The 22,001-nt window shown below is 59.8% G+C and overlaps 7 protein-coding genes across 7 annotated transcripts; 3 read left to right on the top strand and 4 right to left on the bottom strand.

Annotated features, from left to right (window-relative positions):
• Positions 1 to 617: 617 nt before the first annotated feature.
• Positions 618 to 3,556, bottom strand: HRG_03304 (sucrase/ferredoxin-like domain-containing protein; the record flags this gene model as incomplete). The annotated part of the gene is made up of 4 exons (XM_044861775.1): positions 618 to 1,286; positions 1,341 to 1,710; positions 2,487 to 3,100; positions 3,182 to 3,556. 4 exons carry the CDS (start codon positions 3,554 to 3,556, stop codon positions 618 to 620), a joined length of 2,028 nt encoding a protein of 675 aa, XP_044722801.1.
• A 634-nt stretch (positions 3,557 to 4,190) lies between these two features.
• HRG_03303 (transmembrane amino acid transporter protein) lies at positions 4,191 to 6,522 on the bottom strand (the record flags this gene model as incomplete). The annotated part of the gene is made up of 3 exons (XM_044861774.1): positions 4,191 to 4,361; positions 4,426 to 5,699; positions 5,742 to 6,522. The coding sequence occupies 3 exons, from the start codon at positions 6,520 to 6,522 to the stop codon at positions 4,191 to 4,193; spliced, it is 2,226 nt and encodes a 741-aa protein (XP_044722800.1).
• A 2,898-nt stretch (positions 6,523 to 9,420) lies between these two features.
• HRG_03302 (amino acid permease domain-containing protein) lies at positions 9,421 to 13,551 on the top strand (the record flags this gene model as incomplete). Its single annotated transcript, XM_044861773.1, has 11 exons — positions 9,421 to 9,595; positions 9,653 to 9,870; positions 9,919 to 10,190; positions 10,249 to 10,696; positions 10,743 to 10,907; positions 10,962 to 11,405; positions 11,460 to 11,751; positions 11,831 to 12,807; positions 12,892 to 12,978; positions 13,048 to 13,097; positions 13,251 to 13,551. 11 exons carry the CDS (start codon positions 9,421 to 9,423, stop codon positions 13,549 to 13,551), a joined length of 3,429 nt encoding a protein of 1,142 aa, XP_044722799.1.
• Positions 13,552 to 14,231: 680 nt separating this feature from the next.
• On the top strand, positions 14,232 to 15,608 carry HRG_03301 (uncharacterized protein; the record flags this gene model as incomplete). The annotated part of the gene is made up of 1 exon (XM_044861772.1): positions 14,232 to 15,608. The coding sequence occupies one exon, from the start codon at positions 14,232 to 14,234 to the stop codon at positions 15,606 to 15,608; it is 1,377 nt and encodes a 458-aa protein (XP_044722798.1).
• A 236-nt stretch (positions 15,609 to 15,844) lies between these two features.
• HRG_03300 (cobW/HypB/UreG, nucleotide-binding domain-containing protein) lies at positions 15,845 to 16,954 on the bottom strand (the record flags this gene model as incomplete). Its single annotated transcript, XM_044861771.1, has 1 exon — positions 15,845 to 16,954. One exon carries the CDS (start codon positions 16,952 to 16,954, stop codon positions 15,845 to 15,847), a length of 1,110 nt encoding a protein of 369 aa, XP_044722797.1.
• A 451-nt stretch (positions 16,955 to 17,405) lies between these two features.
• HRG_03299 (uncharacterized protein) lies at positions 17,406 to 17,812 on the top strand (the record flags this gene model as incomplete). Its single annotated transcript, XM_044861770.1, has 2 exons — positions 17,406 to 17,532; positions 17,619 to 17,812. The coding sequence occupies 2 exons, from the start codon at positions 17,406 to 17,408 to the stop codon at positions 17,810 to 17,812; spliced, it is 321 nt and encodes a 106-aa protein (XP_044722796.1).
• Positions 17,813 to 19,340: 1,528 nt separating this feature from the next.
• On the bottom strand, positions 19,341 to 21,147 carry HRG_03298 (PUL domain-containing protein; the record flags this gene model as incomplete). Its single annotated transcript, XM_044861769.1, has 2 exons — positions 19,341 to 20,813; positions 20,875 to 21,147. 2 exons carry the CDS (start codon positions 21,145 to 21,147, stop codon positions 19,341 to 19,343), a joined length of 1,746 nt encoding a protein of 581 aa, XP_044722795.1.
• Positions 21,148 to 22,001: the final 854 nt, after the last annotated feature.

The following is a 22,001-nucleotide window of genomic DNA, read 5'->3' as shown; positions in this document are numbered from 1 at the left end:
CCTATAAAACGACGGACTAGGCATTCGGGGTGAAGTGGGAAGCGTTTAACAAGGTACAGGATTCACAATGTGTGCCGTTGACTGCATGTGTCTCATTGCAGAACAGGTGAAGTTACTCGTGCATTGCCCGCATCTCCTCGGTGCTTCGAGGTCTTGCACTCGCATCTGTGAAAGAGCAGGCAGAGCCCAAGTCTCTCGCACCCCTTCCTGCCTGGCCTACCGGGCTCATTGCGTGTGAGCGTCTAGCACTCGCCCGCCTATCGGTTCGGGGATGCTTCCCCGGCCTGCAATCGGCACACGCCGTCGCTCGCCGGGGTTCGAGCGAGCACGACGCCATTGGAGCGAAGAACCTTGCCTTTGATGCTGGGGCCGATGACCCAATAGCAAGGCGGCCGGGGGGAGACCGGAACTGCGCCGCCAGGCTGTTTGAACGCCGGCTCGCTGCCGACCGCGACAAGCGACCGAGCACAAAAGTATTCGGATAGTGAGGTGATGGTGGCGATGTTGTTCGCCCCGTCCCAAATACTCTGCATCGGCTTCCCGCCTTGTCAGACGTGAATTATACAAGACTTTGCCGAGGCCTTGACCTGGTTTTCTCTCCCGCAACAAAGCGGGTTTCAGAGCTTGAGTACGAGCCACTCGTCGGCCAGGCGGGCGTGACGCCCCTGCAGCCGTCGAGCCACGCCGCCCACAGGCCCTTGGGTCAGGGTGCCGCGCAGCCAGGCCTTGGGGCCTGCGTAGTGCGAGACGAAGCCGTCCGGGCCCGAGACCATGAGCAGATTCTTGCCTCGCGCACGCGAGCTATCGGACGATGGACACCGGCAGGCCGCCTCGGAGGCGTCGAATTCAGAGGCGTCGATGTGTAGGCGCTGGTCGTGAGACGGGCATCCTCGACAGGGCGGCGTTGGCTGGGCGGGGGGTGGCGGGAGGAGTAGGGCTTTTTCGACGTCGGCTTCGCGGATAGTGGTGCCTTCTTGGTCGATGGCGACGCGGATGTCGAGACGGTCGCCGTACCTGGCCTTCATCCGCTTCAGGTGGCGTGCAATGGGGCTCGGATCTGCGAGATCGGCCTGTATCTGTGTCGGCGCCTTGGTCGACCACCAGGAAGACCATCGTGATGGAGCCGGCTTGTCGACCACCTGCACCTCGTCCCGCTTCCTGACAGCCCACAGGAGCGTCATGGTAGTCTCGTCACTCGCATCAAGCACCGCCCTGGCAACCTGCATAGCCGGCACCAGGCCCGTGCCCCCAGCAAGAAACACGACGCGGCCCCGCGAGCCCAACCTCTGCAAGACACCAAAGCCCGCGTGCGGGCCCCTCAGCCAGACCTCGTGCCCGACGCCAAGACGGCTCAGATAGCTTGACATTTCGCCGCCGCCCATGGCGCGGATGTAGAAGCGCAGACACGCTTGCGCCGCGTCCTCGTCGCCCTCGACCGGCGGCAGCGGGGTGTAGTGCCTCGCAATCTGCACCTCGGGCTGCTTGAACTCGACGGACCACAGCGCATGGCGCCAGAGGGAGGCGCTCCCCGGGCGCAGGTACGGTGGCGACGGGTCCGGCGTGCGTGGCGAGACGGTCAGGATGGCCGAGGTGGGGGAGATGGCTTCGCGGGCGGTGATGGTGTAGGGGACAAAGGTGTCGCGGTTGAGCGTCTTGCTCCTGGGCTCGGGGGTGAAGAGGTAGTAGTAGGCTGCGGTCCCGATGGCGAAGCTTGAAGCGAGGAGAGCTGGCCATGCCCTTGAATGCCTGCGTGAATTTGTTCGTCGCTGTGTTGAGAAGAGTCGGGGGAGTGAGGTCGAGGGCGGTGAATGGCTGTACGTAGCCGTCCATGAGCGAGGACTGGAGGTACGGAAGCTCCGCTGGCAGCATATCATGGCGTTTCGTAGATCAACAGCATAGATTCTTGGGGAGAAAGGGTTGATTAGCCCCGGCCGTGTCATTTGTGTGCTCAGGGGGCCATCCAGAATTCCAGATGCCCACCTCTTTCTCTCTCACTCTTGGTATGATTTGGTGGTGAGCAAGAACACGATGCGAGGAAGACAAACGATTCAAATCGACGAGAGACAATCGAAATGGTTGAAAAAAGTCCCCCATGCGACTTTGATACACGGAAACGACGAGGTCGCGAACCAAGGATAGTCGCCAAAGAATTGCATCAACGCGCGGTCACGTGCACGACACTCGGCCTGAGCAGCCCAGAGGACGGACGACATGCAATCGCAGTCATCCCAAGGTTCTCTCTCCAACACAGGTGAAAGTCATGCCATACATGTACATATGCATCAACGACTCTAGTACACACAATGACGATCTTCAGGTATATACACAGGCCAGAGAACGCGCCCATACTATGCGGATAGCCTCATATCCGCAGTATCCTCCTCTGCATATCGATGCCTCCCCGGAACAAGTCCGCCACGACCCTCCCCCCCAGAACCGTCTCTTGCACAAGCCCCTCGACGTGTCGCGGCTCGACCCGGCCGTACCAGATTCCGTGGCCCGCCAGCGGCTGCAGCTCGCCGTCGAGCCCCCTCAGTCCGGGCGGCAGGTAGATGATGACGTTGCCGGCGAACTTGTGTCCTCCGATGTGGCTGATGAGTCCAATCCTCGCCGTCGTCTTGGCCGTCGCCACCGTCGTTGCGCCGCCAGTGATCCATGAGGCGCTCTGCTGCTGCTCCTCTCCCAAGGCCACCTCGACCGGCCCCGTGCGCACGTCCACGCCCATCTTGGCAAGCTTATCACCAAATTCGGCCCTCAGCAGCGGCCCCATGATGCCGCACCGCGCATCCCGCCCGCCGTGCCCGCAGACGAGCACCAGCACGTCGCGCACGTCCTGTACGCCCGGCAGCAGGCCCTGGTACGCGTCCTTGCGCGTCAGCCGGTCGCGGTGGATGGGCGAGAGGCCGTCGTGCGCCGCGTGCAGCGTCGAGGGCAGCAGGAAGCCCTTGGCCAGCGCCTGCACGCTGTCAAAGGATACGCGGGGCAGAAAGGGCACGTATTTGAAGCTTGGGAAGAGGTATGCGGATGTGTTTTGCACGTCTGGCCGCGGCGGGACGGTGCTCGGTAGAGATGCGTTGAGGACGGAGACGTTGTGGAAGGGCTGCAAGCGAAATCAAGTCAGCTCCTCTTGTCCTCGTCTACCCGTTGATCAACGACCAGAGCGGCAGCTGCAGCAACTCACATCTCGGTAGACGCCTCCCCTGCCGAGCAGCTCCTTGAGATCCGCCGCCAAGTTATCCCCCCCGCTCTCGTCCTCAATCCTCGAGGCCCAGTCATCCCGGCCGGTGCAGACGAGCACCTGCTCCGCATACGCAGCCATGACGCCATCCAGCGGACTCGTCCGGTCAATCTCCAGCCCCTCGGGCATGGCCGGCATGTCGGCGCATGCGCACGTCGGTGACGGACACGTCTGCACCGTCGGTAGTCGCGCCGCGGGTGGCTTCGTCGAGGCGACGCCCCGGCGGGGTGTCAAGTCAAGGGCCGGGCGCCGCCGCCTCGTCAGCCGTGCCGTCGTCGTCGTCGCCGTCCGGCGCAGGGCGGCGGGCACGGAGAACATGCTGAGCACAGGTCAATGATGAGCGCACGTAGGACGGCCATGTTGTGAGCTTCATAGGCGTCAATCGATGTTAAATACCTGCGTGTGTAAACCGGCCGAGCAGTAAAACCATATGGCTCAACCCTTTCCCGTGTCAGCAGGCGGTCAGCCTCGGTCTCCGAGCTCTCTCCAACAGGCTGGAATTTGCCGGTGCCCCGGGGAGCCGGACCCGCAATCGCCGGCCCATCACCCTCCGATACGTCATCCGCTTCGAGTCTTGACCAAGTGGTAACCTGCACCATGGAAAACAGAAATTCCTTCTATTTCATTCCAACGTACTGCATCGATACCACGCTTATCAAACAGAGAATTACACATGTATTCATTCGCTAAAGAGGCATCGTGTCTACCCCCGTCTCCACCAGCAGAATGAAATAGGCCCCGAGCCACGATAGATCGCTGTATCTGCCAAGCCAAACGTCAACGTCAAGCAGTGCCAGGACTGCACTGCCAAGCCGGCGGTCCACGTCGTGGACAGAGCCGGGGTGCACACGACAGCCCTGCAGGTATTCCAATCAAACGGTCCCCGTAAGACATCTCATACAACCGCAATCAACTCCAATCGACGCAAATCCCCGGCGTCAATGCCTCCTCCTCATGGCAATCTCCTCTCGCAGTAGCCGGGGGGCTTGGCTCCCGCGTTGGCCCAGCTCATGATGGTGAGGCTTGTGGCGTACGCCATGGCGAAGAACCCGAAAATGCAGAGCGCGACGTCGGCAATCTTCCAGGCCCTGTTTCGCGCCACGGCCTTGTAGTGCAGCAGGGGCTGGGGACCGCGTTAGCATGGCCTGTGCGTGCCGCGAGGAAGGCGTTGGCGCCGCGAGACTTACCGGATAGATGTAGACCAGCGGGATGCACGCAAAGTTGCCAACCAGCGCGACAAACTTGTCGAGGTTGTCCGCACCGCCCCACGCAATGGCCGCGCAGAGCATCACCATAAAGAACCGAAAGACATTCTTCTGCCACTTGATGTAGGGGTTGTACTTGCCGCTTCGCGTGAAGAGCTCCGTCTCTGCGATTCGGACGGCTGGGAAGATTTGCAACGGCGTTGAGAGCAGGATGGCCACCGAGTAGAGAAGCTGCACGCCGTTGACCAGCTTGTCGTCTTGGGGCAGGTTCAGTAGGACGACCGTCTCTGTCTTGGATCCGTACGCGGCGTACGAGATGGCTCCCATGGTAATGAAGACGACGGTGATGATAATCATGACGAGGAACAGGACGCGCGGAAACTTTTGCGGGTGCTTCATCGATTCTTGGATCGGCAGGACGAGGCCGATGCCTTCAAACGTGAAGATTGCGGTGCCGATGAAGAGGGTCCAGTCCTTGGAGTTGAACATGATGATATCCGCAAGTCCGTTGGCATGGAGCGTCAGGACGTCGTAGTAGAAAAGATACGCCAGCCCAATCAAGATGAAGGCGTCTGCGATGAGCGCTGTGAAGCCGAGCTTGCCAATGTCTCGTAGCAGGGAAAAGGGCAGGAAGATGACCATTTGCATGAGAATCAACAGGGGGATGCTGATCGAAGACTTGCAGTCAGACACGGCGTGGATAAAGGCCTGCAGGTTCTGCGCGGTGAAGACGGTATAGGCGGCCGTGAAGCCGATTTGGCTGATGACAATGGAGCCAAGGATGAGAGTCCGCATCCACTTGCCGTAAAGGATGCCGCCCATGTCACCAAAGGAACCGTCCACCTTCATCCGGCTCGAGACCAGGAGCACAAAGCTGTAGTAGCTCAGGCCGGCAAGGCAGAGCAACACGACGTTACTGAGCAACATGCCGCCGCTGAGGTATGCGCGAGGCAAGAACAAGACGCCGGTGCCCACAAACGACTTGAGCAGCAGCAGGGCTGCGTTGAGTGGACTGTTTTTGCCGCTGCCCCCGCGAGGCTTGCGCTTGCGCATCCTTTTCGACGACGAAAGCAGCGCGCTGTCTTCCATGGCTTCCCTCTCGTCTTCGCTGCCCTCGCCGTGAGGGTAATTGCCCGACCAGAATTCCTCGTTGGGGCCAAGCGCCTCGTCGTCTTCCTCGAGCTCTTCGCCCGCAAAGTGGCCGTAAATGGTCAGAAACTCGAGGAAACTCGAGGTGAAGAGCCGGGGCTGTTCTCCTGGCGGGGATTCGGCGCCCGAGTCGATGGCTTCCGGGTTACGACCGGGACTCATGGCGCTTCGGCGAAGATGGTTTCTTCGGAAGCCTCCGGGCACCTTGATCGAGTTGATGTCGAAGACATCGGTCTCTGGCTCTGGCCGCGAGTGGTCGAAGCTCTTGCTGCGGTGAAGCTTGCCCTTGGCCTCGGCCTGCTCTGTCCATTTGTAGATGCCGCGAGTGATGTCTCCTCCCTGCAGCCGCAAGCTGGAGAACTCATCTTGGCGGAGGCCGGAGCTGGCGTCGGCTGGCTGCTTTCCTCGCGCGGTGCCTAAGGTCGACGATTCCTCAGAAGGCAAGTTTTCCGATTCGCCAGGCTGGACCAGGTGACGTTTGATTATCTCGGGGTCTTCGTACGGCCCGGCGGCGCTTGCCGGCCCAAAGCGAGACCTCGAGTCGAAGGAGCCGTAGTTTGTGGGCGTTTCAGCTCGGCCAGGTAGTGCAGGTGACTGTGGCCTCGGCGGAGGCGAGTTGACCCGCGCGGGGGGCGTTCCATAGCGAGGCGGCGACTGGCCCAGCGAATCTGACAGGGCTGCGGCGAGGGCGGACACGCCTGGGCCTTGGGCGAAGGAGCGGCTGCCGGCAAAGGAGGAGTCGTGTTCCGGCATGTTGACGCCCGGGGCCGGCGAGTCGCTTCGCGTGGGAGTATGTCCCGAGGGAATGGGCTCGGCGAGCCGAGCTGTCAACTCATCTCGCAGCAGCGACGACGAGAATGATCGTGGCTGCCCGGCGGCCGTCGACGCTGCGCCGGGCGCCGGGCTGAGCGTGTTCCTTGGCGACGACATTTTTCCTGCGTGATGGCGAGGTTGTGATGCCCTATTTCATATCGTCACGCAGCTTCTGTGTGGTGAATAAGAGCCTGCAGAGGCGTCAACTGTGACGGTCGTAAGGGGGTGCCGACGCAGCGAGGGCCCGAGTCGCAGCTCCGGGGAGGAGGTGAGTCGATAATGCGGTGATGGCGAGCGAGAAGAAGGTGACGATGGATCAGGGGCGCAAGAGGGTAATTGCCGAAGTGCAGGGTCAAATTGAGCCTTGGCCAGGCGTGGATGTCGGTGACGGCGTTGGAACGAAGGGGAGTTGAATCGAAAAGAAGGTGCTTTTGGGCGACCTAACATGCAAGATACGTCAGGTCCGGCGGGTACTGTGTACAGGCACTCCGAGGTACCGAGGCGGGCAATCCGGCAGGGCAGGTACCTGGCTAGGGGACGTGGCCGCTGTGCCCCGGTTCATGGCTGTCGGTTGGCTGCTGGCTGGTGGATGATAAGCCCCAGAAAGCCGCCAGTGGCTTCGCAGTGGGGTCTGGTGACTGTGCCACAGCAGGGGGGCTCCACTCTAAGCCGCCGCGGGAGCAAGTGGCATCAAATGTGTCGAGATAAGGCGCTCAGAACTCCATTGGAAAACGTGATGGAAGCTTTTGCGATGGACATCCCAAAGAGGAAGCTCGCTCTGCCTTGGTCATGAGCGAGGCTCGGCAGAACAGGCGTTTCAACGGACGTTGTGCAAAGTAGTAGATGCAGTGACGTTATTCAACGTTTACTTTGCAGGTCGGTACTGTATGTAGGTAGGTAGGTACCTAGGTACTTGGTGGCTTCAGCACATCCGGGCTTCTATGTACATCTACAGCGTGCTTGCGTACGACCCGACATGGCTCATGTACTTTCTATTTTGAAATTCCGTCTTGGTCCTTTTTGTGTGGTGTGTGCTGGGCGCGAGAAACATGCAAATGATGATGAGCCAGGGCCACCGACGGACGGAAAGGGCCGGGCCTTGGTATCTAGCCGTCGGTGCTTGCTGCTCACGGGAGCCATGGCCGTGACGATTCTAGCCGCCTAGTGTTGAATCAAATGTGCTTCTGCCGGCGTAGCGTCTCCAGGCCTGCAGCGGGATGGGCTCCGTCACGAGCAGAAGAAAGGGGCGGCAGCATGGAAGTTCTCCGCGGCTTTCAGCTCACGCGCCACCGACGCACATCAAAGTTCAAGATACCTGATAAAGGCCGCTGGCAACGGCGCCGTCGAGGCCGACAGACCGAAGTGGATATGCGAAGTAATTAGAGTGTAACGGCCATGCATTTGCCATCCAAGTCACCGTGGGTCGGGACGGAGGACGAGGCAGACAAAGAGGCTGGCGAGCCACAGGGCAAAAACTTGATTTGCCCGACTGGCGAGTCTTTGTCTGAGCCTCGAGATGAGTGCCACCCAGGAGACGGCCACGCGTTGGGTCGATTGGCAGCCACATCTCAAGCTATGCGGCCGATTATCTGCCCCGGGTCCGATTCCATGGGCATGATCCACCAACGCATGGCAGCACCTAGTCTTGCTAGTTGGGCTTCGCTCGGGGCAGAATGCTGAATTACTACTTTGTACCGCACGTATTCGACAAGTACTGTATAATAAATAAATTACTTGACACGCTCCGGCGTGACTGGCGCATGGTTCAGCTGACCCAGACGTCGCACGGCAGGGTTTCCACGCACAAGGGCGACCAAGATTGCGACTTTGAGATGCCCTGTCCAACCTGCTGCTCGACGACTCGCACGTGGGACAGCAAAGCACGACCCATTGCCCTTCCGGGCCTGATGCTTGAGGTTGGTCGCAGTGGGTGCATTGGCGGTTTTCCGGCACGTCACATCGTCTATGGAGAGATGTGCTCGTGCAAGGCGGCGAGCTCGAGATGGCGCTGCTGCGTCGGATTGCGGTCGCGGATACGTCGAGTAGATGGAGCCTTTTGGGCAACCTGCGCATTGTTGGTTAAGCGATAGCGCTGCAAGACGTGCGTCGGCTGGAACTCGCTGTGCCGGCGACGAGCAGAGCTGAACTCCGGCTGCACCTACGGCGGCCAATCGCCCGTCTGTCTCAGGGGGTTGTTGGTGCCCACCTTGTTCACGTGACTAACCCGTGACAAGTCGTGGACATCACTATGAGTGCATGCCCATGCCGACGGCGATGCTGCGGGTCTTGCGCTGTGTGTGAATGTCGGCAGGCAGGCAACCTGACCACTGTTTGAGCGCTGGCATCTGCTCTTGGAGTCGGAGAGTTGGTGGGAGGGAAAATGCGTATCCAAGGGGTACCTACCTACTTGTAGGCGGCGAGTCGTGTGCCCGAGGTACAGCCCGAGCATCCTCTCCCGGCTGCTCCTTCTCGTCCCGTCCTCACACCCGGTACATACTACAGTAGTACTGTAGTCTGTACCATCAGCTCCGCCATTCGGAAGCCATCCACGTCTACTCAACTTTTGCCCAACGACGCTCTCTTCCGTGCGACGCTCGATGCCTGCCCCGGCGTCCATCCTCGTGCGTCCACACAGACGCGGACACGATCGACGCTGTGCTGCGCTGCATATCAGGCAGCACTAGGCTCGCCCTCTGCCTACCTACCTGATACCTCCAAGCCTCCCCAATCGAGCCCAAGTGGAGGCAATCCTGCGTCCCGAGTTCGAGTGGCGTTTTGAATCATGCCTCCGCGCTCCCGCTTGCGATCCGGAGTCGGGCTTCTGCGGAGCCGCACCAACGTCCTTGAATCGTCCGTCAACGTTGTCCTCCCGCGCTTTGTTCCTGCCACCGCCTCGTCCCATGGCCGCCTCTCTCGCTCTCGGCCTCCGATTCTCGAGCCTCCAGCCGCCCTGGACACTTGACGGCTCGAGAAACTCGTTACATGGATGCCCCTCGGGAAGCATCACCGCTCACCATGACTTCGCCGGACGCCAAGAGCGGCCTTCCGGCCGGCTCCGAGCCACAAAGATTCGACAAGCTGGGCATGATGTCGGGGGTCTTTGTTCCCGTCTTCCTCAGTATCATGAGCATCCTCATGTTCCTGCGCTTCGGCCTTATTCTTGGCCAAGTCGGTGTGCTCGGCATCGTAGGTACGACAACTCCCCACTCCCGGGCCGGCCGCGGCTCACAGACGGCTAACTTGCCAGGCCTTCTCGTCGTCGCTTACGGCATCGATCTGCTGACGATTCTCTCCCTCTCGGCCATTGCCTCCAACGGTGAGGTCAAGGGCGGCGGCGCCTATTTTCTCATTTCGAGGTCTCTTGGGCCCGAGTTTGGTGGCTCCATCGGCATCCTCTTCTTCCTCGCCCAGGCTTTGAATATCGCCATGAATGTCATTGGCCTCATCGATTGCATTCGCCTCCATGTTGGGCCTGCGTTCCCTCAAGGTTACTGGGCCGGTTACGGCTTGCAGACGGCCGCCCTGGTCCTTTGCACCGGCCTTAATCTTCTCGGCTCCGCCACCTTCTCAAAAGCGTCCAGTGCGTTGCTTGCCATATTGACCCTCTCGCTTGTCAGCATCCCGCTTTCAGGCATGTTCAAGGAGCCATTTCACGACGACACTGCCGACGTCGAGTTTACCGGCTTTAGTTGGGATACCCTCGCTGCCAACGCCTTTCCCCGGGCCGGCAGCGACGAGTACCGGGGCCTGACGACGTTTCGTCAGCTCTTTGGAATCCTCTTCCCGTGAGAACATGACCTACAGGCCTCGAGCCGTTGCGAGCAATGCTAATGCTTCGTGCAGAGCCACCTCTGGCATCTTTGCCGGCGCTTCCATGTCGGGCAAGCTCAAGGACCCGAGCAAGGCCATTCCCATCGCGACTTTGTGGGCCATGCTGACGACGTTCCTCATTTACCTGCTCGTTGTTCTCTGCTTGGCGGCCAGTACCACTCACGAGTCATTGCTTGCCAACGCCAACGTCGTTCTCCTCACCAATCTGTCGGCGCCCATCATCCTGGCGGGCGAGTGTGCTGTAACCTTTGTTTCCGCCCTCATTTGCATGGTGGGTTCTGCGAGTCTGTTGCAGGCGCTGGGGAGAGACGGGCTTCTGCCTGGCCTGTCCGTATTTGGGATGGGCGCCAAGAAGAATGACGACCCCATTCTTGCCATCCTGATGACCCATGTCATAGCTCAGATTGCGTTGCTGGCCGACTTGAACCGCATCGCCACCCTGATTTCCATGGGCTACCAGGTAAACACCCAGTCTCCCGTCACGGAGCGCTTTTGACCTGTTTCAGATGACCTTTTTCGTCATGAACCTCGCCTGTTTCCTCCTCAAGATCGGGTCGGCGCCCAACTTCCGGCCGGGCTTCAAGTTTTTTAACTGGCAGACGGCCTTGATCGGCAGCCTATCGTCTGGTGCGGCCATGTTCTTCATCCACGAGACCTACGCCGCCATTGCTGTCTGCGTTCTCGTCTTCCTCTTCTTGTTAATTCACTATCTCTGCCCGCCGAAGCGGTGGGGTGACGTGTCGCAGAATCTCATCTACCACCAGGTCAGGAAATACCTGCTGCGCTTGAAGCCGGAGCACATCAAGTTTTGGAGGCCTCATATCATCCTTCTCATCAATGATCCGCGCCGGCAGACTCGGCTGGTACAGTTTTGCAACTCCATGAAAAAGGGGTCCCTGTACATTCTCGGACACGTCATCGTGACCGAGAACTTCGACAGCGGGGTCGACGAAGCCCGACTTCAGCAGCAGGCCTGGACGAATTACATATCCGAGACTTCCAGGATTAAGGCTTTCCTGCAACTTTCCATGTCCCCCTCGCTCGTCTGGGGCATTCGGAACCTCATCCTCTCCGCCGGCCTGGGTGGCATGCGGCCAAACATTGCCGTCTTGGGGTTCTACAACATGGATGACCTTCGCAAGTTCAAGCCGGGAATGCCGGTGCCTCAAGTGCCTTCGCCATCGGCTTCGAGGACAAGGCGGCCGGCACGAGCCGAGGAGAAGGCCCCCAGGCGGCGTCGCGTGGACACATCCGCCCGCCTGCTAGCAGGGGTCTTGCCGACGGACGTGATCCGGACCGAGGGCATGATGTCCCCGACAGATTACATGGTTGTGCTCGAAGACCTTGCGCTCAAGTACCGACTCAACGTCGCCGTGGCGCATGGGTTTGACTCGCTGGAAACACCACGGCGAGACGGCTCCAACGCCAAAAAGTACATCGACCTGTGGCCCATCCAGATGTCGGCGGAACTTGCTTCTCACGGCAAGAATGTTTTGACGACAAACTTTGATACGTGTAAGTGTGACCAAAGGATCCCACCGCTGTCAACGTCTGCTCTCATCTTCGCCTGCTAATGTACCGGTAACTTCATTAGATACTTTGATTCTCCAACTGGGGCACATACTGCGGAGTGTCCGAGACTGGAGGCGCGTTTACACGCTCCGCGTCATGGTTTTTGTGGAGTATGAAGGCGAGGTCGAGGAAGAGAGTGCGCGCGTGAAGGCGCTTCTGGAGAAGTTGCGGATTCAAGCCCAAGTTCTCGTGTTCTGGCTAGCAGCGGGTCACTTGAGCACCTACGAGCTCATCATCAATGGAAAAACCGACAACGCCGAGACCGAAATCATGGTCAGCGACGCGCTCAGGCACGAGGAATGGTGGGATGAACTGCAGGACTTTCGCGGCCAGTCTGACAATATGGGCTCGAGCCGGGAGACGCCGCAAATGGCGCACTGGATCGACCTGGCCGTCGGTCGGCCGGGCTACAATCCGCATCAGGAGAGCGGCTCCGACCGCCGACGCCAGAGCGTGACCGAAGTCACAGAAATGCCCAAGAGACCCGATATTGCCATGCTCGCGAAATGGGGCGTCAATGTGGGCATCCACACGCACCATCTTCCTGAAGATGTTCTGCACGAGCCAAGGCTGGACGACGCGCTGTGCACGATTACCGAGCACTCTGACTCAGATGGGGAATACGGCTTGGACCCGGAAGATCACGCCGCTCAAGCAGCGCCCGGATCTGATGACTGGGCGAAGCTGCCGCTGCTGACAAGGGGACGCCAGCCGGCGGCGGGAGGCTCCTCTGCCAGGGTTGGACGTGGGCGACAAACCAAGTCTCTCCCAATCGGCACCTCACAGCCTCCGACGTACGGATCCCTATCCACAGCTCAAACCTTGGCGGGGAAGCAAGATGGGATAGTCTCCCAACACATCCCAGAGCTGGTGGAGACGGGCGCGAGCCCGCCACTTCAAGCCGGGCAAGATGCTCAACAGGGGACTGAGCCGTTCCCTTCCCTACGGCCGCCCGCAATGCCGGAGCTTCTCCCTAATGCGCCGGGCCGGTCACGATCTGTGAGCCCAGCGAGGGTTCCCGGAAGTCGGCGAAATTCCAAAGATGAGCCTATGATGCCCATGCGGCCCAGCTTCTCTCGGCAGTCATCGGCCTCGCGGTTCTCCAGCCGACCGGTGCCAGAAACGAGAGTCATCGCGGAGGCAGAGGGGCCCAAGCTCAGCTTCGCACCGGCAACCGGAAGCCCTACATTGCCAAGGATCGAGCGGCCGTCCCATTCTAGGCAATCCTCTTGGAGCAAGCTTCCGAGCAAACCTGCACCGGAGACGCACGTCGAGGGCGGCGACGCGACGTTGGGAGCCGGGCAAGTCGCGGAACGAGTGCCTGCACCCAGCATGCACTCGCCTTGTCATTCCCGGCACCACTCGCGCCAGGACTCGCAGCATTCTGTCCTGGGGCAGGGGGACGTCAGCCTGAGCATGCCTGAACTGTTTGACTCGTACAGAAACGATGCAGCCGGCGGCGACGATTCAGGGGCCGGCTCGACGTACTCGACCCAGAGCGTCGCACTCTCGTTCAACGACTTGCCCAGCCGGGCGCAACACCTGATCCTCAACGAGCTAATGCGACAGCACTCCCAAGACACGGCGGTGCTCATGAGCACCCTGCCTATACCTTCTGAAGGGACTAGCCTTGACGAGACGGCCACGATCCGGTACCTGTCTGACGTCGAAATCCTGTACCACGAGCTACCGCCCACGATGATGGTTTTGAGTAATAACATGACGGTGACTGTAAGCTTGTGAGCAGGGTGCATACATCGGTGGACGGAGAAGGCGGCGATGTACGCGGTCGCGGGCCTTTGACGATTCGGCGGTCAGTTCTTCCCACGGTGCTCGTTTCGTGAACAGGACGGGCTCGAAGACGAGTGCGCCGCTGGTGGCGTCTCACGGAACCAAGGAATAGCGTTCTTTGCATTGGTCGTTTTTGTCGGGGCTCTTTGTTGACGCCTGGGCGGAGATCATAACCGGGAGACGGATTGAACAGCATCGACCAGCGGGCGCATATTGCAAGGGCTCTTTGTGCACTTGTCGCCTTTGCGAAGGAAGCGCTTTCCGCTGCAAATGGAAATTTTCAACTTGAAATGACAGAACAGCTATTGCACTTGGGGTGAATGCGATGCTCTTTGCCTCAGTCTGTCGCGCACGCTCTCTCTGTCTGCATCCGACATAAGAACGATGCAAGTCCGCTTCTCACCAGCCCGGCTCGACAAGTCGGCATCATCTCCGCCTCGAAGACAAGATCTATCGACACGCGGTCAAGCTGCGCATTTCCACGCCTTTAATACGAAACTTCGCTACCAAGTGCACTGGAGAATATCTACGTCGTGCTCACACAGCCAGCAAGGCCTACATTTGATTATATATTCCCACCCCTTTTCGTCACTCTGAAAATTTGTCCCAAGATGACGGTACAGCGACGGGGGATGGCGGCAGAGCCGCAGCCGCCACCGGGCGAGAGCGAACAGACGGGCATGTGCACACCCAGGCGGCCGGCGACTCGGCCGGCGCAACTGAGCCTCGATGCGCAGCTGTGCAATGTTTACCTCATGGCCGTGGTGCGGGACAAGAAGCGGTCGGACGGGGAGAAGCTGGCGCGGTTTCTATGGGGCGAGGATGCTGCGGACATCGTTGAGTCTGAGGCGCTGTTTGTTGACAATGGGGACGCGATCGCCTGCGCCTCGCTTGTGGCATCGCCCGTTAGGGTGCAAGAGCTGGACCCCGGCGGTGATGAGGCCGTTGAGGATGGAGATGACGTTGTCAGCACGTCGGTCTCGCAGGATGCGGCCAGCGGCTGGCATTGCGGAAGGACGAGGCGAGCGTCGTGCCCGGCCGGCCGTCCGTCCTTGCTGCAGTGGTCGAGAGTGATGGTTCCCGACGCGGTCGTTGGTTCGTCCCAGCCCTTTGGACGCGCGTCGGAGCCCAGGACGAGCCTTGGCCGGAGATGGGGAGCGATGTGGGTGAACGCCGGGTCAGGCCATGATCCCAGCCACGACGACTCCCATGTCCCGCAGCGGTCTGGGCCGATGCAACACGGGGGCAACAGCTGTTGCAGCCGCGGCTTCGTGGCTTCGTGGAGCAGCAGCATCGCCTCGCATCCCGGGTTCTCTCTCCCCCCTTCTCCCTCTCCTCTCGGGCCTCCTTCCGAAGCGGTTCCCTTCCAGGCCTCTCTCCAAGCAAGCCTCACCTCCACGCCCGACCACGCCCCAGCACATCCCGAACACAGTCCCGTCAAGCACAGCCGCCAAGAGGGAGTGGTGCCCCAGGTTCTCAGCCTTCACCAACTCCTCGGAGACGGAGGCGGCGAGCCCGACGAGGAGCCGTCGACGCCGGCACCGGCGCCGCCTACTCGCAGCTCGGTTCGTGAGTCTCCGCTGTCTGCGCCTCAGGCGCAGCCTCTCAGCCTGCGACAACTCCTCGGATACGGAGGTGGCGAGCCAGTCGAAGAGCCCCGGCGCCGTCCCACCAAGCAAAGCCGCCGCCAGGAGGTGGTGGCACCCAAACCCCTCAGCCTTCGCCAGCTCCTCGGATACGGAGGCGGCGAACCAGACGACGAGCCGCCGTCGCCGTCGCCGCTGTCCCCTGCTCGCAGCCCGATCCAGGAGTCTTTCGTCCCACGGCCTCTCTCGCAGACGGCGGGCCAGAGCCCCCTGGAGAGCCGGCTGTTGGAGGAGCTCCCCTTTTCCTCTACCGGCGAGCATGTGGCAATCAAGGCGCGGGCCATCTCGCTGCCGCCGCCGCCGGCCCCGGTGGCCGCCATGTGTGCCATGCGGGTCAAGCACGGGGCGACGGGCTGGTTTTGAGGGCCGGCTGGTGATGGGCTCGAAAGCCGCCTGTCTATATAGCCAGTATCTTATACCCCTATTATATCGATAATGCCTTAGATGCCGTCTATCCCCGTGACCCCGCTCATCATCCCATGCCCTCCCTAATGGCCAGTAAACTCCAGCCCGTGGCCCGCGTAGAAAAATACGCCAAGAACAACATCAACAGCACGTACTTTTCGCTTCACCTTCGTCATCGTCGCCGTCGTCTACGTCTATAGTACCCTCTTCACGTTTAGCTGCCCCATTCCTGCCCCCACAGCTTCGAGCTCTATCAACCCGCCAGCCTCTATCCTCTTTTTCCACTTGTTGGCTTCGCACCGGGCCAGGATCATGGTCATGCGCAGGGCGACGTCTTCGCTCGAGGCATGCTCCTGCTGCGCGACAGGGAGCGACGTGAAAGTCCAGCGGCCGAAGGCCCAGTTGAGGATGTAGCGGCGGCCGGCCTGGGGTGCGGGCTGGGGCCCGTCGGGGTCGGAGCTCTGGGGCGGGGTGGAGAGGGTCATGATGGCTTTTATGCGGTAGACCTCGTCCTTGGGCGCGGCTTTGAGGAGGGCGAGGAGCCTGTCTGCTGAGACGGCGACGTCGTTTGCGCCCTTGAGCTCAACGGAGAGAACCTCGACCTCTTGCTGGTGGGCGTGGTCGTGTGCCTGCTCGCCGTTGGCGACGTGGTCGTCGGTCAGGTCCTTGGCCAAGCCGCCGTCGACGCCGAAGACGAGGTCCATGGGGACCCAGCCGCGATTGCTCTTGACCTTTGCCACGTCGACGTCGAGATCGCCGACGCGGTCGAGGCACTCGTCGTAGCGATCTTCCCCGGCCAGCTCCCACTTGTTGAAGACGACGAGATCGGTGTACCTCGCCTGGATCTTGGCCGTGTAGCTCGTATCCTCGTAGCCCTGCCAATTCTCGACATCGACCACGCTGACGACGCCATCGAGGATGAAGCGTCCCGTCTCCCGCGCCAGACGATTAACCTCGAGGGCCAGCGTGGCCGGAAAGGCAGAGCCACTCGTCTCGACAACGATACGATCCGGCGCCACCGTCTCAGCCAGCTCGCGCAGCGCCGGGCCCAGCTGGCCGACGAGGTTGCAGCAGATGCATCCGTTGAGCAGCTCCTGGACGCCCGAGACGGCGGCGCTCTCGGCCAGCTGCGAGTCGACGGCCACGTCGCCAAACTCGTTCTTGAGCAGCGCGAGCTGGTAGGCCGGGTTCTTGGCGCGCAGCTGCGGCACCAGGTTGAGGATGAGCGTTGTCTTGCCGGAGCCGAGGAAGCCGGTGACGATGGTGATTGGTATCGGCGGCGGCGGCGGCGGCGGCGACGTCATGGCTTTTGATTGATGCCAGGGGGGTTTGGATGGGGATTCGGGGTTCGCAATTGCGGTGTTTGTTGTGAGAGAGGGCTGCGTTTTTTTTCTTTCCGCCCTTTTTTCAGCCTTGCCGCCTCGGCAGTCCAAGAAGGACGTGTCCCGTTTCGGGAATCTTCAGCTTCAAAACAGTCGTCGCATCTGCTTGTCCGTTATCTAATCGGGTTGTGCAAGCATGGAAACCATGAAAACCCCACCATCCATTCCGCCGTTTGACGTCATTTTCGCCGGCAGTGCAACATGCAGCGTCGCGCGGACTCTCCTTCCCACTTTCCTTGCCTCGTCCCCTGGCTTCTACCAACTTTGCTTTTCTGCTTAATCAATAATGGAACGGGAATCCAACACTTTTTCATTTGATTGAACCCTCTCCAATCCCTTCAGCGAGACTCAGCACGGGACAAGAAGCAGCAAGATGGACAAGACCAGCAAGGCCGACGAGGTTCGGCAGGAGGAGAGCTTCAAGGAGCAGCTGGACCGAATCGCCATGCAGAGCAAGCAAGACGGCCAAGAGCAGCAACCAAACACCCTCGTGGAAAAGAGTAAGCCAACTCGAATGCCTCTTGCTTATTCCCCCTGTCTCAAGACGCAAGACGCTGGCTAACACCCCGGTCACTGTCTGTCCTAGTCACCGAATACATTCCCGCAGCGTCCAAGATCCTCGGCGGCGCCAGCAAAGAGCAGCCGCAGCAGACGGCGCAGTCTGGGGTCCCCGGGCCCCCTCACAGACCGGACCACGACGACAAGATTGAGGAGTTTGTTCGAGACCAGCATCGCAGCGGCAGGGAGACGGGCGTCCCCATCGCGGGTGAGGACAACTGAGGGGCCTGTTTCTGTCTGTACTTTTAAATGCTTGCGGCAAGGGGTCGGGCGCATATACGACTAGTCGGAGTTGAGCAGGATGGTGTCTTTGCCTGGGTGCATAATTCAATTCCATGCTTCGTCTGTTCTCATGGCAGGGTCTGTGCTTGCCGGAGGACTCTAGATCTCCAGATCCACGCCGGGCTTGTTTGCCAGTCTAGAGCAACACATTGCTGACATGCAAAGAGCCCATAGCATATTACCCTTTTCGCATTCTTCGCATTGGCCCCCCGGTGCGTCGGCAGGATTTCAAAAGCCCTCTGAGCATCCACAGAAGACAAAGGCACCCTTCCTTGGCAAGCACCTTGTTCGGAGCTCGGCGTGGAAGCAGTGCAGCGACCAAAGTCCGCTTGCTCGTTGAATACCCAAGGCATTGATTGACGAGTGGTTGAAGCAGAGCAAACCTCTCCCTCCACTAAGTACCACATGCGATAAAGTATCATGGGCCCACGGGTCTTGATGGCCTCGAAGTCAGCGTGGCCATAGCCAGTCGGTCATGTAGCACAAGAGATCGAGCACGACAACAGGACGAATCCGTCGAGCACTCCTCGCACTCATCGGTGCGAGCGAGTCTTTGTTGACAGTATCGCCGTGTCAATAGTCTCATCACGACAATCACAACGCATGGGCATGTCCCCTCTTCTTGGCATCTCCCGCCTACCGAGCCGTTAACGAGTAACGATGTGGCGAAAAATTTCCTATATACAAGGGTGTTACTCTGCTGAGCGCTTCCTCCCGTGGGAGGAAAGGCAACGCGACACCGTGGGAGACTAGGTGAAGGTCGTGGCAGCCCAGTGGCTTTTTGATGAAGAAGAAAAAAGAGAAAGGAGGAAAAGATTTCAGCGGCCGGGTCTGTATAAATAGACGAGGGGCAGGGATCCACACCTTGCTTTGCCACGCTATCCCTCATTGGTTCGAGATTGCTGATTCAGCCACTTCGAGCGGCTCACCACTCCGGGCTGGGAGGAGGGAAGAGTAGGCGATGTATGTACATTGTACAGTACCTGCAGTGCATTTATTACACAAAACAGAGTCTAGAGTGTAATTATATATAACTTATAAGCCCGACGAATCCGAGCAACCTCCATCCCTAACTCGTATGCACCCACATCTTAGATACGAGTTTCAACGCCGTCAAAGGAAGCTTTCCATCACTCAAATAGTGGCCAAGTTGCCTGCCTGCCGACATCCCCCACCATCGAAGCGTCCGAATGGCCGAGGTGTTGGACTCCCGACAGTTCGCGAGGAACGAGGGGACATCAATGCTCAAGCCCGGAGGGCCCGCCGCCAGATGAGAGCCGGAGAAACGTGTCAGTCGGGAGATTTGGTGATGCTGGTGCAAGAGGGAAAGTCATCCAAGTTAGAAGTCCACTGGAGGGGACCATTTCGAATTTCCGTCAAGTGGAAAGGGCACCCATCAGCATTACTCTTCCCTGCGTGAGTAGCCTTCCGCCTCTGGATCTTTGGTTTAGATGGGTAGGTATCTTTCCTATGGCCTCGCAAGCCCCTTGCCCAGCAGCTCGTCGGCGACCTCGAGCACGAGTTTTTCGGCTGGAAAGACCCGTCGCTTCGCCGCCACCGTCCCCTGCGCATCCATGGCCCGCAGCAGGTCAGCCAGCTCGCCGCTTAGATCCGAGCCGTAGACCAAGTGACCCAGGGCCGATAGCATGCCCTGCAGCGCCTCTGCCGACTTGTCTTCCTGGCTGATGGCCTCGATCACAGACGCTGCCAGCTCCACCTGATCGCCTTCCGGCAGAGTGGCCTTGGGCTCTTGGCTCCTCGTGTGACGGTTGGCCAGCGCCAGGTTGAACAGGAGAGAGGATGCCGCCACTCTGACATTGTTGTGGCTGTCGTCGAGGAAGCTTGACGATATCAGCTGGGTGATGGGCGTCCGGAGGGCCTCGTTGCCAACTATCTCTTCTGGGAATAGGGGCGTAGAAAACAGGTTGCATCCCATTTGCAGCGTGACGAGCCGGAGGGCATACGGGCAGTCGTCTTGCTCGTTGACAAACTCGAGAATGCGGCGAACTGTCTCGTGCCCCTTTTCCTCGGCATAGAAGCCGCTGATGCGAGGGTCCACGAGCGCACACCTGAAGAGATCAACAACGGTGAAGAGCATGCCAGGCGCCACCTTGTCGACGGATTCGCGCATCAAGCGAGACAGCTGGCTCATGTCTGGGATGAGTGCATTCTGCGCCCCCGCGCTTCCTCTGGTCTCGATGAAGCGTATCAGACTCTGCACCTCGGGGTTTTTGGGCAATTCATCCCCCATCTTGGCCGTCAGCTTGGCCACGGGGGGCATTTTGGGGAACAGGACAGGTCGGGCGTCAGGATTGGAAAAGCTTGGTAAGCGCAGCTTCTCGTGCGGATGAGCCGGGTGCGCCATTTGCACGAGGAGCTGGACATTGCCCCTGAGGCCGGCTGGATCGGCCCCGGACCAACGGTTCTCCTGCTCCCCCTTGAGAAAGGTGACAAAAGTGGGCGTTGCACTGATAGAATAGGCTTGGGCGATGGGGGCGGCCTGGGGCAGAGCCACGTCGATCTTGATGAACGACGCCTGAGTGCCGAACTCGTCGGCCAGTTGGTCGTAGATGGGGTATAGAGCCTTGCACGGCGGACACGTGGCCGAGGTGAAGAAAATCACGGCGCAGGATCTTTTAGCTTCGTCCAGTAACCGGAACAGGTCCTCCTGTCTGGCCACAATCTGTACTTTGCGATTGTGTACCTGGCTTGGAGGGTTCGGAGCAGGTGGCCTTGCGCTCTGCTCGAGGCCGAGTATGGATCCGTTGGACCTGCCTGCATTGACGCCTTGCGAGAGCTGGGTAAACAGCGTCCTGCCCATGGGAGACTCCAAGACGGCCTGAGGCATGTTGGTGATGTAAGCGGGAATTCCTTTTCCTACGAGAAAGTTGGAAAAGGAGTCGGTAAAATTGTTGCAGTTGTGGCGGAAAAGATCGTAGGCCTGGGATGGCCATGTTAGCAATTTTGAGCGACGAGACGCGTAAACGACATGAAATACCTGCCTCGAGGGTGAATATGGGCCGTAGCGAGTCGAGAAACTCTTCAATGACAATTAAGGGCAGGTGCGTGGTCCCGAGATGCATCCTTTGCATGGGCTGGCCGAGGTGGGAGGAGCCCGGGGTGATGGCAATGATGCCGCCGTCGTAGACGTATTCGCGGCCGTTCAGCTCGACGGAGGTGTGGTAGACGGCATCGAGCTGGAACCCAACCAGGGGCATGGACATTTGGCGGGCGAGCCCACGGGAGAGGTCGTAGACGAGCAGATGGACGTCCATTGGCACGGAGGAGACGAAGGCGTCTTTTCTGCAGCTAACAAGGCGTACGAGAGAAGCATCCGTAGAAACGTCGCAAAGGGTGAAGGCGGTGGCCGAGAGCCCGGGGATGGTGGCGGCGAAGAAGAGGTTGTTGATGCTTGCAGACTATGTCAAGGCAGCAGACGGGCTACGTCAACGAAGCTTCTGGACTCCGGACTTTAGGGGCGTCCCCGGAGACTCGGACGCGGACCCCCCCTCGCCGGTCTTTGTTTCATTCTGGATTTTCCGTCCTTGCTCTGCCGCAGGGTGGGTCGGTGCGGAGGAATAGATCGAGGCCCGTGATTCGACGTCGGATTGCATCTCGTCCTTCTTCCTCTGCCTGCATTTCCTGGGGCGGCATGCGGAGATTAGAGGCCCCGGGACCCGGGCTGGTGGCCGGTAACTACCTACCTACCTTACTTGGCACCCTGCTTGGCACAGAGTACTTTAGAGAGTGCACAGCGTGTACCTACCTAGGCAGTCCCCAGCGCAAGGTACCTCCGAGATACCTCGGCCCCAGTTGCGGCCATGCCTATGCCTTGGGTAACGCGTCCCGCCAGACTCGCTCGCGTCTTGCTCCGGCAAGGTGGTCCGTGCAGGGGTCCGTGGGGGGGGGATTGCGGCGGATTCACCCCTGGGCTGGCGGAACTGGCATGGGGCTTATTGGCTGTGTCAGAGAAAATCTATGGTGTATTGATATGAGCTAGATTGAAGCAGAAGATAAACGGCCAGCAGAAGCATGGCGGGAGGCAGAACGACTGGAAGAACAACGGTCAGCCTGTATTGCTGCTAGTAAGACTCTAATTCTGGCCCCTTCGTGGTCTTTCTCTTTTGGT

Source organism: Hirsutella rhossiliensis, assembly GCF_020360975.1.
Source record: "Hirsutella rhossiliensis strain HR02 chromosome Unknown scaffold00003, whole genome shotgun sequence".
In the NCBI taxonomy this organism is placed as follows: domain Eukaryota; kingdom Fungi; phylum Ascomycota; class Sordariomycetes; order Hypocreales; family Ophiocordycipitaceae; genus Hirsutella; species Hirsutella rhossiliensis.
The sequence above is the reverse complement of the archived record's forward strand: the minus strand, read 5'-3'. Positions and strand labels throughout refer to the sequence as shown.